Genomic DNA, 15465 nt, shown 5'->3' on the forward strand with positions numbered 1-15465 from the left:
ATCTTTCCCAACATCAGGGTCTTTTCTAGGGAGTCTTCTCTTCTCATGAGGTGGCCAAAGTACTGGAGCCTCAACTTCAGGATCTGTCCTTCTAGTGAGCACTCAGGGCTGATTTCTTTGAGAATGGATAGGTTTGATCTTCTTGCAGTCCATGGGACTCTCAAGAGTCTCCTCCAGCACCATAATTCAAAAGCATCAATTCTTCGGCGATCAGCCTTCTTTATGGTCCAGCTCTCACTTCCGTACATTACTACTGGGAAAACCATAGCTTTAACTATACGGACCTTTGTCGGCAAGGTGATGTCTTTGCTTTTTAAGATGTTGTCTAGGTTTGTCATTGCTTTTCTCCCAAGAAGCAGGCGTCTTCTAATTTCGTGACTGCTGTCACCATCTGCAGTGATCATGGAACCCAAGAAAGTGAAATCTCTCACTGCCTCCATTTCTTCCCCTTCTATTTGCCAGGAGGTGATGGGACCAGTGGCCATGATCTTAGTTTTTTTGATGTTGAGCTTCAGACCATATTTAGCGCTCTCCTCTTTCACCCTCATTAAAAGGTTCTTTAATTCCTCCTCACTTTCTGCCATCAGGGTAGTATCATCAGCATATCTGAGGTTGTTGATATTTTTTCCGGCAATCTTAATTCCGGTTGGGGATTCATCCAGTCCAGCCTTTCGCATGATGAATTCTGCATATAAGTTAAATAAGCAGGGAGACAATATACAGCCTTGTCGTACTCCTTTCCCAATTTTGAACCAATCAGTTGTTCCATATCCAGTTCTAACTGTAGCTTCTTGTCCCACATAGAGATTTCTCAGGAGACAAATGAGGTGATCCGGCACTCCCATTTCTTTAAGAACTTGCCATAGTTTGCTGTGGTCGACACAGTCAAATGCTTTTGCGTAGTCAATGAAGCAGAAGTAGATGTTTTTCTGGAACTCTCTAGCTTTCTCCATAATCCAGCGCATGTTTGCAATTTGGTCTCTGGTTCCTCTGCCCCTTCGAAATCCAGCTTGCACTTCTTCATAAGGAATTTGATTTATTCATAAGGAATTCATAAGGAATTTGAGTAGTTGGGTAATCTATGCCAAAGAGTCAGCCAGTAGTTAAAGACTCGCCTCCATAGAGAAACTTCTAATGAGGGGATCTTCTTGACTTTTGTAGCGGTAGCAGGCCGACATTCTGTCGTTAACTCACGATTTGGGTCCGTGTGCTTCCTCCTGTGCATATGTTTCATAGTTCTTAGCAGAGCAACACAACTTAGTCCCAGATCAGCCTGGAGCACACTCTTCTTGCATGGTGCTCACAGAAAGTGAAACCGAAAGTGTGATACAGACAATAGCATCAGTTCAACAGCTGTACATATCCAGTTGTGGGATGTCGTATCCTTTCCAGGTTTAACCCTGCGTTAACCTGATATTACAACACCCCCTCTCGTACCGTAACTGGAAACAATAAACATAACAGTTCATCCCAAACCAATCCCATCACAGAACACTTTGTGCTTGATATTTCCCAGAGGTTTGGTGAACCCGTCAGCCAGATTCTCCTGGCTAGGACAGTATCGCAACTTAACCATTCCTGTCCTGATACTTTCACAAACGTTCTTGAAACGTATGTCCAAGTGTTTTGTCCGAGATTTAAACTGTCCTGACTCAGCGAGCTTCAGGCAGGGCTGATTGTCTTCCCAAACCATGATGGGCAAAGAACAATCCCCAACGATCTCCTGAACTAAACACTTGTAGAACTCAAGTTCACGAACTGAGTCTGAAAGAGATGCAAACTCTGCTTCAGTGCTTGAAAGTGCTATTAGGCTTTGCTTCTTGGATCTCCATCCAACCACAGCATCTCCAAACTTTACAACCATACCTGAAACAGACTTTCTGTCTGCCAAATTGGCCCAGTCAGTGTCAGTGGAACACTGACGTGTAGTGTCACCCAGCGCTGACAGTTTAAGCTTGAAAGTTTTTGTATCCTGCAAGTATCTCAGAACCCTCTTGACACCATTCCAGGCAATGACACTGGGTTCTGCAGCCTCTCTACTGAGTAGGTTTACTGCAAATGTGATACCTGGTCTTGACCACTGGGACAAATACAGCAACATGCCAAGCACGGATTGATAGATTTCCGGCCTATGAAACTTGGGTGTCCCTTCAATCTGACTGTCTTTTATAAAACAAGTCTCCATAGGTGTCTTTGAACCTGCACAGTCAGACATGTTGTACCTGTCTAGCAACTGTGCAATTTTACCTTGTTGGCTCAAAAGAAAACTTCCATCCTGAGATCTGGTGATCTCAACACCAAGGTACATGCTCACTGGGCCTAGGTCCTTCAGCTTGAAACTCCGACCTAGCTCTTGAGCAAACTGCTGTACCTGTGCATCTGACTGACAAGCCAGAATGACATCATCAACATAAATCAGAGCCAGTATCTGGTGCACACCTGCCCCTTTCAGGTACAGGCAGCTATCTGCACAACTCTTTATAAAGCCTAGCTTCACTAAAGCTGCATTAAGAGTTGAATTCCAGTTTCTTGCAGACTGTCTCAATCCATAGATGGACTTCTGCAATCTCCACACTTTTCCTGGCCACTCCTTCTCAAAACCTGGTGGAGGAATCATGTAAATCTCTTCCTGCAATGGAGCATTGAGGTATGCAACATCAACATCGAAGTAATTCACTATGAACCCTCGCTGTGCAGCAACAGCTAACAACATGTGCAAGGTTTCACACCTGGAAGTGGGTGAATACACCTGTGTGTAATGCACCCCAGGTCTCTGTGCGAAACCTCTAGCGACAAGTCTAGCCTTGTACTGTGGTGCGCCACTAGCAGTGGGTTTCAACCGGTAAACCCAGCGACAACTCACAGCTTGCTGTTCTGCTGGTAGAGGTGTGGGAGTGAAGACTCTCAGAGACTTCATAGCATCCAGTTCCTTCAACATGGCATGCTTCCACTTCTCTGCCTCTGCTGTAGGTAAGCGCTGTACCTCAGCATAACTTTCTGGTTCACACTGAGCAAAACCAACAAACACATTTGAGGCTTGATACCTATCAGGAGGTCTTGTGGTGTGCCCTGTACGTCTTGGCACCATGACAGCCTCAGTCTCAGAGCTAGCCGAGCTTGAAGACTCTGACTGTGAATCTCTGTCACTAGTAGCGCCACCTAGTGACCTACTGTGTTTGCTCACACCACGTGGACCTGGTCTGAACGTGGGTGACAAAGGAGACCTACTACGTTTGCGAGATCTGGTTAATCTGCCTCTGTCAGAAGGAGAAGCACTCCTGGTCTCTTGCTTCACTACCCTCTTAGGAATTGCCCCCTCTGAACCTGCAGCCTGTCTGGAGTCGGGCGTCCGCCCATGACCACCAGAAGACCCGTTCTGGACAGAGGGTTGACCACTAGGAGGAGCCCCTCCTGTGGGTCCTGCACCACCTGGGACAGCTCCAGCCGGAGCGCCTGGTGCAACTAGTTGAGGGTCATTGTCCAGTTCACTGAACACATCTGTGAGCACCTCAGGGTTGCCATGAATCCTCTTCCAACCCTCTTGCTCACAGAAGTCAGCGCTTCTGCTTACCACCAAGTGTGAATGGTCACCTTGTTGATAAGCAAATTTCCACGCTTTGGAAGCTGGCTCATAGCCGCAAAAGATAATTTTCTGTGATCTAGGACCACCCTTTCTGCGCTTCTGTTTGGGAATCAGAACCCAGGCAACAGCTCCAAAGGTCCTGAAGTAGTGCACCTTAGGCTTCTTGCCATACAGCAGAAAATGAGGTGTGGTTCCAATCGCAGAATTGTACGTCCTGTTAAAAACATGGGTACAATATTTCCAAGCCTCCCCCCAAAACGCTCGGCATAAATTAGCATCAAAAAGAATGGCTTCTACTGCCTCTTGCATCGTGCGATTCTTTCTCTCAGCAACCGAATTACATTGAGGCAAATAAGCGGCACTCAGACGATGTTTGATGCCCTTTGTGCGAAAGAACGCCTGCAAAGTAGACACCAAAAATTCAGATCCTCTATCAGACTGAAAGGCTTTAACATGGGTGTCAAATTGCAATTCCACAGCATTCACCCACTCTATGACTGCGTCGGCAGTCTCACCTTTGTCTCTGAGCATTAAAGACCAAGTGGTCCGCGAAAAATCATCAATGATAGATAGAACGTATTTCTTTTTCCCAAGACTCTCAACAGGGAAAGGTCCACAGCTGCATGGACTAGAGCAAAAGCCTGTGTGGTAACCCTATCAGACTTTGGATAATTACATGTGTGGGTCTTAGCACGTTTACAAGCATTACAGTCCAGGTATTTAGAACATTCTTGCATTTGCAGCCTTCAGCATAGTCTACCTGCTTGCGTACATACCCAAAATTCATGTGTGCGAAGCGGCGATGCCACAAGTGCGCGCAATTGTTGTGCATGGGAACGTTAGCACACTGCGCCTGAACATCAGCAGTTGCTACCTCCCTAGCACCATCAACCTGAGCCTCAGCCGAGGGCTCATTACCTGTCTCCAAGACATACAAACCATTCTTGCAAGGCACTTTAACCAGCAGCTTCCCACCTCTGGAGATGGAGCAGACTTGGTTCTCAAACACGACTCTGAAACCTGCTGCATTTAGGGCTGAAACAGAGAGTAAAGCGTGAGGCATATCAGGTAAAACATACACATCAATCTCAGTATTCAAGCAAGACAAAAAGAAAACACCAGCAGTGTCTATGCGCCTTTTGGAGGAGTCAGCCAAAGTAACAGTCTGTCCACTCTCAACACGTTTACAGTCACGCAGTTGAGCTGACGACGGTACCATGTTTTTGTTGGCGCCCGAATCGACAATAAACTTAAAAGCTGGTCTGGCAATTGCACTTCCCACCATTGCATACGTAGCAGTCACATGGGAAGTTCCAGAGTTGCCAGTTACTGTGCTACGTGACCCTCTACCTCCTTTCTTGCCTCTTCTTATCTGTCTGTCGCCCTGGGCAACGACCTTGTGTGAGGAGGAGGACTCCTGTTGCTTAGCACAGTCACGTCGGAGATGGTGGGGGGAGTTGCAGCTGTAGCAGCGTCTAACGAAAAAAGCTTCCACGGCCTGCTCACCAACTGCACCCCCACTCCTGGGAACAGAACAGCCCCCCTTCGCAACATTTCCTTTCTCTCTAAGGCGTTTATTTTTTTCATCCAAAAGTCGCGAAGTCACATAGTTCATCGACAAATGAGCAATTGGCACGGATTCCAGAGCTAACACCATGGTCTTCCAACTGGAGTCCAGCAAAGACAGCAAAATATAAATCTGCTGCTCAGCTGTAAAAGGCACATGTAGCTGTCTCATTCTGGTGTAAAGCGAAAGCATCTTGGTGATGTGCGTTTGAATGTCCCCTCCTGGAGCCAAACGCAATTCAAACGCCTCACGTATCACATGCAAACGTGAACCCACTGTATCACGCTCATGAAGGCATTCCAAGGCCTGCCAGATTTGCTGTGCAGTCCCATCGGGCTCAATATGAGGAAGCATGTTCTCATCTATGGCCATGCAAATGCTAACAGCTGCCTTAGCATCCCGTAGCTGTTCTCTTTGTGCTGCAGCCACAACATCATCACCAGCACCGGCTGGAGCAACAGCAGGGGGGTTTAAGACACAAGTCCAATAATTTCGTGCCCGTAGCCAAAGTTTACAGCGAATCGACCAGTCGGCCCAATTCTTCCCGTTAAGACGTGGAAATGGGACTTGAAAGCTTTCTTGGGGTTCAACAGCAGCCATTTTCCCTCCCCTACTCCTGGGAATTGCGTACTCACACACTCAGACGCAGGAACAGCGCTTTCCTCTTCCCCTCAGCTTCTCAAGCCAGCCACTGTAAGCCGATATCCAAACAGCATTCAAAACAGCAGCTTCTGGGCAGCATTTCAACAGTCTCAGTATTCCAAGAGCTTTATCTTTTCGCCGGCGGCGAAAGGCAAACAAATGTATTTAACGAGCTCTTCTGGAACCCGTCCTTGCAGCCAAGCCATTACTCTTCCAGGGACTTCAAAGCGATCGATATCACCCATAACCTCTTGACTTTTGTAGTGGTAGCGGGCCGACATTCTGTCGTTAACTCACGATTTGGGTCTGTGCGCTTCCTCCTGTGCATATGTTTCATAGTTCTTAGCAGAGCAACACAGCTTAGTCCCTGATAATAAGGCTTCCGGAGTCTGTAGTCTTTGTTCTACAAACTACTTTATTACAAACTATATACAGATCAGCCTGGAGCACACTCTTCTTGCATGGTGCTCACAGAAAGCGAAACCGAAAGTGTGATACAGACAATAGCATCAGTTCAACAGATGTACATATCCAGTTGTGGGACGTCATATCCTTTCCAGGTTTAACCCTGTGTTAACCTGATACTATAACAGATCTTAAATTCTAAATGTATAGATGCGTTGCTTACGCACGAAGGTAATTTTAGAAGGCAACGCAGAAATTGAGTCTGTATTGTTGACAGGGGCACAAGGTTTGCTAGTGCGACCCATAGCGGGGCGGCATAGGCCATTGTTGCAACCACTTTTACATTAAATACCTTTAGGGCCGATGGAACATGTAAGGCCCCCTCAGAAAAGAAAAAGCGGAGCAATGCATAAGAGAGGGCTTTGGCCTTATTTTGTAGGTGGTTAATTTGTGCTTTCCATCCCATGTTATATTGGAAATAAATTCCAAGGTATTGGAATTTATAGACATGTTCAATTGCTTTCCCACCAAGCTTCCGCTGATAGAGTTTTCGACTTCTGGAAAAAATTGATATTTTAGATTTAGAATGATTTATGGTAAGCAGATTTGTTTGACAATATAAAGCAAAAATCTTGAGAGCCCTCCTTAGACCGATTCTTGAATAGGAAAGGATCACCGCCTCATCAGCGTATAACAATAAGGGACAGCGGTTATCTGCAAGGCGGGGAGCATGAATAGACACTTGGGACTCCACTAGGGGGGTTCTCATATCACTAATAAATAAATTGAAAAGATAAGGGGCAAGGATGCACCCTTGGCAAACTCCTTTGTTTATTAATACAGAGTTTGTAAGATCGCCAGCAGGTGTTAATCTCACCCTGGCGGCCAACCTCTCATGCAGTTGGGTTATCAACCACAGAAGCCTTCTATCAATGCCCCAGCATGCAAGTTTTCCCCATAGTAGCTCTCTGGGAATGCTATCAAAAGCTGCCTTTAGGTCTATGAAGGCAGCACAGTTGTCCATGGCCAGGGGACGAATATTTCCTTGCCAGATTTTTGTCCAAGAAATCCCTCAACGCGGCCAGCTCCGTTTCAGACATTGGGTAGAGCCGGCTCGTAGGAAGTTGCGCGCCCGGAAGGAGGTCAATTTTACAATCATACGGCCGATGGGGCGGTAACTGGTCTGCCTCCCTTTCACAAAACACGTCTCGGAAGGAGCGATACTCGGTTGGTAACTGACTCTCTTCTCCTGTGAGGGTTCCCCCTTGCGTGCCCTGTGCAGCTGTACCCTGCACGACGTCTCTCTCTTCCAGACAATGATTCCGACAATACGCCGAGCCGAAGACAAGGGAACGCTGCCCCCAAGTGATGACAGGGTCATGTCGCGTCAGCCACGGCATTCCCAGTACCAGCGGGATCGTAGACAGCTTGGCTAGATACAGGACTGCCTGCTCTCGGTGTCCCGGTAGCTCCAGCAACAATGGTGCAGTTACATGGGTAACGGCACCAGAGAGCAGAGGTCGGCCATCGATGGTGTGGACGGCTAATGGGACCTCCAGCTTTTGGGTTCCCAGCCCTAGCTGCTGGGCTAAGTCTTCATCCAGAAAATCGTTCGAAGCACCGGAGTCCACTAAGGCATGCAATCGCAGCTGACGTCTATCCGGGAGTCTCAATATTGCATTCAAGACCAGGCTTGGGACAGCTAACGGGGGAGGAGAAGTGGTAGGCCATTGCAGTTTCAAGATCTCTGCCTTTCCCAGCCCTGTGGCCTCTACCAGAGCTGGGAGTTGGGGTTTTCCTACGGCTGAGGGCCAGTACCAGACCCTTCCCCTGCCATGGCTACCGGGCAAGAGCTGGCAGCACCTTTGGCCGGACAGCTGCGAGCAAAGTGGTCTCCCTTGCCGCAGTACAAACAAAGTCTCTTTCGGCGGCGGCACTCCTTCTCAGCCTGGGTTAGTGGCCCCCGCACTCCTCCCAGTTGCATGGGTTCATCCGCCGGTTGGTCTGCGGGCCCTGCCCCAGCCGGAGGGGGGAGTGCGAGAGGTAGAGGAGCCCGCCTTCCCGTCGGTTTATCCACTGCCCGTCTCTCTCTCCTCCTCTCCTGCAAGCGTTCGTCAATCTGGGCACTGAGTTGGATGGCGGCATCCAGCGATTGAGGAGGTCCCACCCTGGCCATCTCATCCAGGATGCTGTCATGAAGTCCCGCCTTGAAGTACGCTAACAGGGCCTCCTCGTTCCAACCCAGTTCCTGGGAGAGCAGGCGAAACTCTGTGACATAGTCCATCAAGGTCCCGTTGCCCTGTTGGAGCTGCAAGAGCTTCCGGGTGTTGGCCGCTTTCCTCAGCCCATCCTCAAACATGTTTGTCAGGTCCTCCAGGAACCGGTCATAGTCCTTCAAGTGAGGGTGGTTCCCCACCAACATAGGCGTCACCCAATGCCTGGCAGTTCCTTCCAGCAAACTAATCAGGAATGCTACTTTGGCCTCGGGGGACCCAAACTCCGCTTCCCTCACTCGTATGTACATCATAGCCTGCGCCTTGAAAGCTGGGAACTCTTGCTTGTCCCCACGGAACTTTGCCGGTGGTAACACAGGGGGTGGCCGAGAAGGTGGGGTTCCTGCCGCATCATGCTGCGCTTGCTGGCTGTTAACGGCAAGAGTTAACTGCCGGATATGCCCTTGAAGCACTAGGTTGGCTTGCAGCAAATGCTGAACAGTCCTCTGCAGCTCATCTATCTGTGCTTGGGCAGAGGTAGGAGGGGTTGTTGGAATCCCCTCAGTGACCCCTTGTTCCGTCATACTCACAGCACAAGGGGTTGGATGAGCACCTGCAATCTGTTTGGGCGCCAACAAGTTGGCGTGCTGTAGCGCAGCAGTCAGATAAGCCAAGGTCGAACAGTCCGGGTCAGAAGCCAGCCGAAGTCAGGTATCAGTATGGGGTCAGGAGAAGCCGAAGTCAGAACAGTCCAAGTCAGGAACCAGCCAAGTCAGTCAGGGAAAAGCCAGGAACCAGGAACAAGCCAAGGGTCAGGAACAAACCAGGAGTCAGGAGCAAGCCGAGGATCAGAAACAAGCTGAGTATCAGGAACAAGCCAGGAGTCAGGAACAGAACGGGCAAGAGCAACCACGCACTCAGCATGTCAGTTGCAGGTGCTAGTGAAGGGAGGAGCTAGCCTTTGTTAAGTAGCTGGCCTGCAACCACGTCTCTTACGAGATGCAGCTGCCTCTAATTGTTCCCTGCGTCTCTCAGCTCTACGCTCTACAGCTGAGAAGGGAGGAGGGGAAGGGCTGTTTCTCTCCTCACAAGGGCCTGATTCTGGCTCGACTTCCTCCTCCTCCTGTTCTGGTCTTTCCCCCTCTCCATCTGACTCTTCCTCTTCCGAGGAGTGCCGCCACCAGTCTTCTCCAGGTATGAACTCCTCCAATTCCCCAGGTTCTTCCGTGGGTGCAGCCTCACCAGGGGGGGCTTGCCACCACTCCTCATCTGGCTCAACCCTGACACAATATCACTTTTGAATGTGGATTATAAATTTTTTGCAAATGTCATGGCCACTAGGTTAAAAAGAGTCTTGAAGGAATATATCCACAAAGACCAAGCAGGTTTTTTACCTGGTAGACATATGAATAGTAACACAAGGAATATTCGAAACAGACTTCCGGCGAGGACGCCATGCTGAGCGGTCGTGGGTCGTTTCGGTAGCGAGACGACCCAGGCCAGCCCGGGGGTAGGAGCCCCGCTACCGCACAGCGGGGCTCCGATAAGCCGCGGGAAGAGCGTCCCGCGGCTTGGGCTCTTCTCCCGATCCCCTTGTAAAAGGGGAAAGGGAGTGAAGGGTACCTAGCGCTGGGCTGTGGAGGCAATGCCCCAACCGGGCGGCGATGCGGCGGCCGCCGCCTGCATGAGTGCGTCGTTCTTCTGAAAACTGAAAAGAAAAAAACCCGGCTGCTGTAAGTACGGACTATTTGGATTACAATTTAACAATTGGCAACCGGGAGGGATGTTAAAAGGAAGCCCGTCCCTCTCCTTTGTTGACAGAGAAGATAACAAAGTTTCCAGTAGCTGCAGCTGAACCGTTGGATACAATGTTGTTTTGAAGTTTCTTGACAGATGAGACAGATTAAATCCCTGTTAGGGGATTGAAGGTATTGGAAATATCTCTTCTTTGGAGTTTTGGATTGTAATCTTTTCACTCTGCCTCATGGAAAAATGGCGCTGGGAAACTAGCAGTTAAAGATGGAAAAGTACTGAAACTTGATACCCTTTGTCTTCTTCAACCATGCTCGCTTTCGTTTTCAAACTGGTTTTAGATCCGGGTATTACCCATGAACAAAGGACAACCCTTTTAAAATTAGAATTGTTGAATCAGAAATTGGATTTGATAAGACTGAAATTCGAAGAAATGTTTTATGGAACAGGAAAAAATAGTGAGATTTCGGAGAACTTTGCCAAACTGGAAGTAAACTTTGCCAGGGAACTGGAGGGAATATTGGAGAAATATAACAAAGCGACTACGCAACTCCAAGGAGATGAAAAACCCTGCTGGAGTGAGAGACACAGGGTTGATGCCCTAAAACCCTGGGGGGGTGAGAGACCCAGGGTTGGAAGATTAATATCCTGTCTCTGGGGTGAGAGTCCAGAGATGAAGGTGAGAAGTTTCTTGAAGTTACAAGTTGAAGATGATCTGAACTTTGAAACAGTGTTGCTGGAAGATGAGTGTCGGTGTTCCCCGAAGTCCCCTGCGAGGAAGTCTATGGACTGTGTTTTGATTTTTGGCGTCAAAGAAAAAGAGATGATACTGAACAATGATGGTGGAGGGAGGTGGAGAGATGTTTGGTGGGTGAGCCTGAGATGGCCAAGGAAAATGGTTAGAAGAGGGATAGGGTGAAAATGATAAAATTATAATTAGGACGGCTCTATGGTACCCTGAGGATAGCGTGTTAAGATTTTATGATTTTGAACTAGTGAAGAGATATGTGATTGATTATCAGCAGCAGTTTAAGTAAAATAAGATTTAAGATTTGATTTAAGAAGTATTATGTTGTATTATAAGATGTTAAGTTTTTATGATTTTGAACTAGAGAAGAGATGTCTGAATGATTATTAGCAGACGTTTAGGTAAATAAGATTTAAGAATTGATTTAAGAAGTAATATGTTGTATTATAAGGTTAATCAAAGGTAAAGAAGTTTATTTGGCTATTTTAATGATAATGGATAATGATAATGGATTTTAAATTTAAAGATGGATGTTACCAAAGTATATTAGCATGGAAAGCAAAGGAGAGAAAACGGGGGAAGTCACCCCAAGAAGATTTGAAACAAGAATTTTTTTTTTGTAACAAGTAAAGGGATGTTGGTGTTCCGATTTAGATTTATTTATGTTTAGGTTCGTTTGTAATTGTTGTATGTTGTATTTGTGTTTTGTATTGTCTCTGTGTTTTTGTTTTTGTGGAAAACCAATAAAAATTTTATTTTAAAAAAAGGAACATTCGAAACAAAATAGAAAATTCTTTCCAGTAGCACCTTAGAGACCAACTGTTCTGCCAAAGGTAGCTGAGGATATCAGGACCAAAGGAATGCGGAGGTGGAAGGGGGAACAAAACAGCTTTATTACAAAACTAATACAAAATAAACAAACATACATATGACACAAATAGACAAACATACATCTGCTTCCAGGAGCCCCTCAGGTCGTCCACCAAGACGCATACAGCACTCTGGTCCTGGGTCTATGGTGAGGCTCTCTCCCCGTCCCCACAAGCCTGCCTTTTATTGAGGGCTTGATTTTGATGAGCAAAAGCTGTGGCCAGACAGCCCAGCTCTCTTCTCTTAAAGGGGCACCCACACAAAGGCTGAGTTTGGGGCGTGGCTCGGACATGGGGATAACTCAAATACATGCCACTATCTCCTCGCCACGTCTTCCGAGTTGTTCCCATACACTCCACCCCTTGGCATGTTTCGAGTTTTTCCGCATGTCCTGATTAGCTGGGATCACTGCGCTCTATTCCCGCTTCAGCTGCCTTTGGTGAGGATTGGTTGTTCATGCTGATCCAGAATCTTCGCTCAAGACAGGCTTGTGTACGTCTTCGTTCAAGACAGGCTTGTGTATGTTCTTGTGGGATACTTAATAGACTAGTCATCCTAAATGAAAGAAACAAAATTAATACCAAATAATAAACATTAAGGTCAAGGCACCAATGGGGAGCTGAAAAACATTCTCAGAAACATGCTCTATCCAAATGGCAGCAAAAACATAACTTTATCCTTCTGGTTCTCTGAAAATGAGTTATTCCCTGCGCTTCAATTTAGCATAGTCGAAACAAATTGGAGTGCTGGTTTGGGATAGTAGCACCCAATAGGTGGCCCCCGGGCCCCTACCAATGATTTCTCCTTGTTGGTTGGGCCGGTTGGGATACACTACCCACACCTTTTGTCCTGCTACAAAAACTGAATCCGTTGGTTCAACCTCTCTGCCACCTCTGTTCGTTGGCTGGTCTGGACCGGATACTTCCTGGACCGTTGGCATTCTTATCTTTTCACAAATCAGTTGAGCTATTCGCTGTCCTGTGGGAAGAATCACATCTTGCATGCCAACATTATGCAGTAGTACTTTTATCTCACCTTGGTAACCAGTATCCACCACCCCTCCTAATATCTGGACACCTTTAAGGGCCAGCTCAAACCGTGGTGCAATTCGCCCATATGTACCGGGAGGCACTGCGATCCCTATGCCTAAGGGTACTGTTACCTGCCCTCCGGCTGGTATCACTACTTCCTCGGGCATGATGAGATCTGCCCCCGCACTATTAGGCATTGCTCGGAGGGGTAGCTTACCGTACGGTTGAACCTTCCATACCTTGAAGTGGGTTACCGGCAATAATGCTCCTCGTGAGATCATCCGCTGATAGCAGACTTGACAGTTGGCAGCTGCAGTGGCAGCTGCATCCACCAAACAAGGAATACCTCTACTTAATGCCCATTCTCATGTAGCTTTGGCACCCAAGTGCCCAGATTTCTCATGAGCCCATCGAGCCAGGATCACCAGTTAGCCAGGTGATCTGCTGCTTGGTTATACAAGGCCTCAGGCGTCCCGGATACATGGCTATCCACATGGCCAACATGCACCTGTATTCGTGGAAGTAACTGATCCAACTGCTTCCAAAGCTCTTGGCCCCATAAAGGCTTGTTATGAATGCAGAAGCCATCCTTTTTCCATTTTGGGAACCACATAGTTAAGCCCCTATACACAGCCCATGAGTCAGTATACACATATACAACTTCTGACTTTTGCTCCACGGCATGCTCAACTACCATTAACACTGCCATCAATTCAGCATATTGGCTAGATTTACCTTTTCCTGAACGGGTCAGAGTAACTTGTCTTTTAGGATTAATGGCACCAGCTCGCCACACCCTTTCATTTCCTTGATATTTAGCTGACCCATCTGTGAACCAGGTTTCCCGGTGAGTAACCTGCTCGTATGGGGGTGCCTCCGTCGCTGGGGATTTACCCAGTCCGACAATAAAACTCTCCTGCACCTCTTCTCCTGTACGCGTCAGTGCTAGCACCTGCTCCTGTAATGCACTGACTCCCTGAGGCCCTGCCCTTGCTCTATCAGCAATGTACCACTTCCACTTAACAATTGAAGACTGCTGGGCTCGCCCTACTCTGGGGCTCACAGATTCATCCTGAACCCATGCCATGATTGGAATAGCAGGTCTCAGCACCACTGGGTCTTGCCCAGTTAAGCGTTCGGTGTCTACTAAAGACCAATAACAGGCAAGAAGCTGTTTTTCAAAAGGAGTATATGATGCAGTGGGCAATTTCCTGGACCAGAATCCCAGAGGAACCCACTTCCCTGTCTGGCCCCTTTGCCACAAACTCCAGAGAGCAATTTCCTTATTTGTTGACACTTGCAATTCAAAAGGTTGCCCTTCCTTATAGGGTCCCAACGGCATGGCAGTCGCTACTGCGGCTTTGGTGTCAGCTAAGGCTTTTCCTTGCAGCTGCCCCCATTCAAAGTGGGCCTTTTTCCTTGTTACATTGTAAATTGGCATCAGTATCTGTGCCAAATGGGGAATATGCTGCCTCCAAAAACCCATCAACCCCACCAGCCGTTGAGCGTCTTCTTTAGAGCGCGGAGCCTGCAAGGTGGCAATTACATTGAGGGCTTTCTCAGGAATATGTCGTACAGGTCCTGCCCAAATCACTCCTAGGAACTGCACTTGTCGTGCTGGTCCTTGAACCTTTTTTGGATTAATCTCCCAACCTCGGGCTTTCATGTGGTCACTCAAAACAGTTAAGCCCTGCTGAACTTCCTCTTCAGTAGGTCCTGATATCATGATATCATCAATATAATGGGCCATAAACAAGGTAGAGTTCAGTATGACTTCCTTTAAGTCCCTGGCCACCACCCCATGGCACAGGGTGGGGCTGTGCACATACCCTCGTGGTAAAACCTGGAAGGTGTATTGCCTACCTTCCCAGGTGAATGCAAATTGATCCTGGGATTCAGGGGCAATTGCTATTGAAAAGAATGCATTAGCCAGATCAATTACAGCATGCCATGTGCACTTTGCTTTCCCTACCATTATGGCCCAAACCCCAAAAGAGAACCGACCCCATGGGGTTTGAAATTCTCTCCCTCTCAATAAATCAATTCCAACAATATACTCAGGTACATGAGAGACTAGCACAGTTGCCTGAAAGGGTCTAGACTTTCCCAAAGCTAGGCATATTTTCACTTGAGTAGTACGCTCCTCCCCATCTCCATAGGCATTGATATACACTGTGGCCCCCCCATGCTTATCAGGGTTGCCGTGTATGAGGGTTACTTCTGCCCCAGTATACACAAGGGCTATTACATGCTGCACATTTGTTCGAGGCCAATATATGGTCAGGAGTATATGAGGGCGCTGATCTCCAGGGACGGCTGCCTTTTCTAGCCTTACCTCTGGAGTCTTGCCACTCCCCCTTATCCCTGGGCTGAGGTATCTCCCACCCCTGGGCCCCCTTCCAAGGGGGATAGAATGCCTGCTCTGGTGGGGCAGTTGGGACGGTTGGGGTGGCTCTCCTTACTTGAGGACTGCTGTCTGTCTCCCTGCAACTATCAGCACACCTCTGCTTCCACATTTTATATAATGCAGCTGTTGCAATACCGTCAATGTCCACTATAGGCACTCCTGCCTTGAGAAGCTCCATAAACATTTGCCTCCGTGTCACCTTATCAGCTGGCTTCTTGGCTTGCCTAGACTTGACTTGTTGAAACTT

At 47.8% G+C, this 15465-nt stretch overlaps 1 protein-coding gene across 1 annotated transcript; it reads right to left on the reverse strand.

Annotated features, from left to right (window-relative positions):
- Positions 1 to 13210: 13210 nt before the first annotated feature.
- LOC117039802 lies at positions 13211 to 14786 on the reverse strand. Its single transcript, XM_033136999.1, has 2 exons — positions 13636 to 14786; positions 13211 to 13400 (listed from the first exon to the last, which is right to left on the reverse strand). Exons 1-2 carry the CDS (start codon positions 14784 to 14786, stop codon positions 13211 to 13213), a joined length of 1341 nt encoding a protein of 446 aa, XP_032992890.1.
- Between the last annotated feature and the right edge of the window lie 679 nt (positions 14787 to 15465).

Source organism: Lacerta agilis, chromosome W (assembly GCF_009819535.1).
Source record: "Lacerta agilis isolate rLacAgi1 chromosome W, rLacAgi1.pri, whole genome shotgun sequence".
NCBI lineage: Eukaryota > Metazoa > Chordata > Lepidosauria > Squamata > Lacertidae > Lacerta > Lacerta agilis.

Bases quoted from the DNA above. Each gene is read 5' to 3' on its own strand.
- LOC117039802 (XM_033136999.1), bottom strand. From the start codon at position 14,786: ATGGTAGGGAAAGCAAAGTGCACATGGCATGCTGTAATTGATCTGGCT. The intron at 13,401-13,635 runs GTCAGCTAAATA...AAATGGAAAAAG, and splicing joins GAAACCTGGTTCACAGATGG to GATGGCTTCTGCATTCATAA.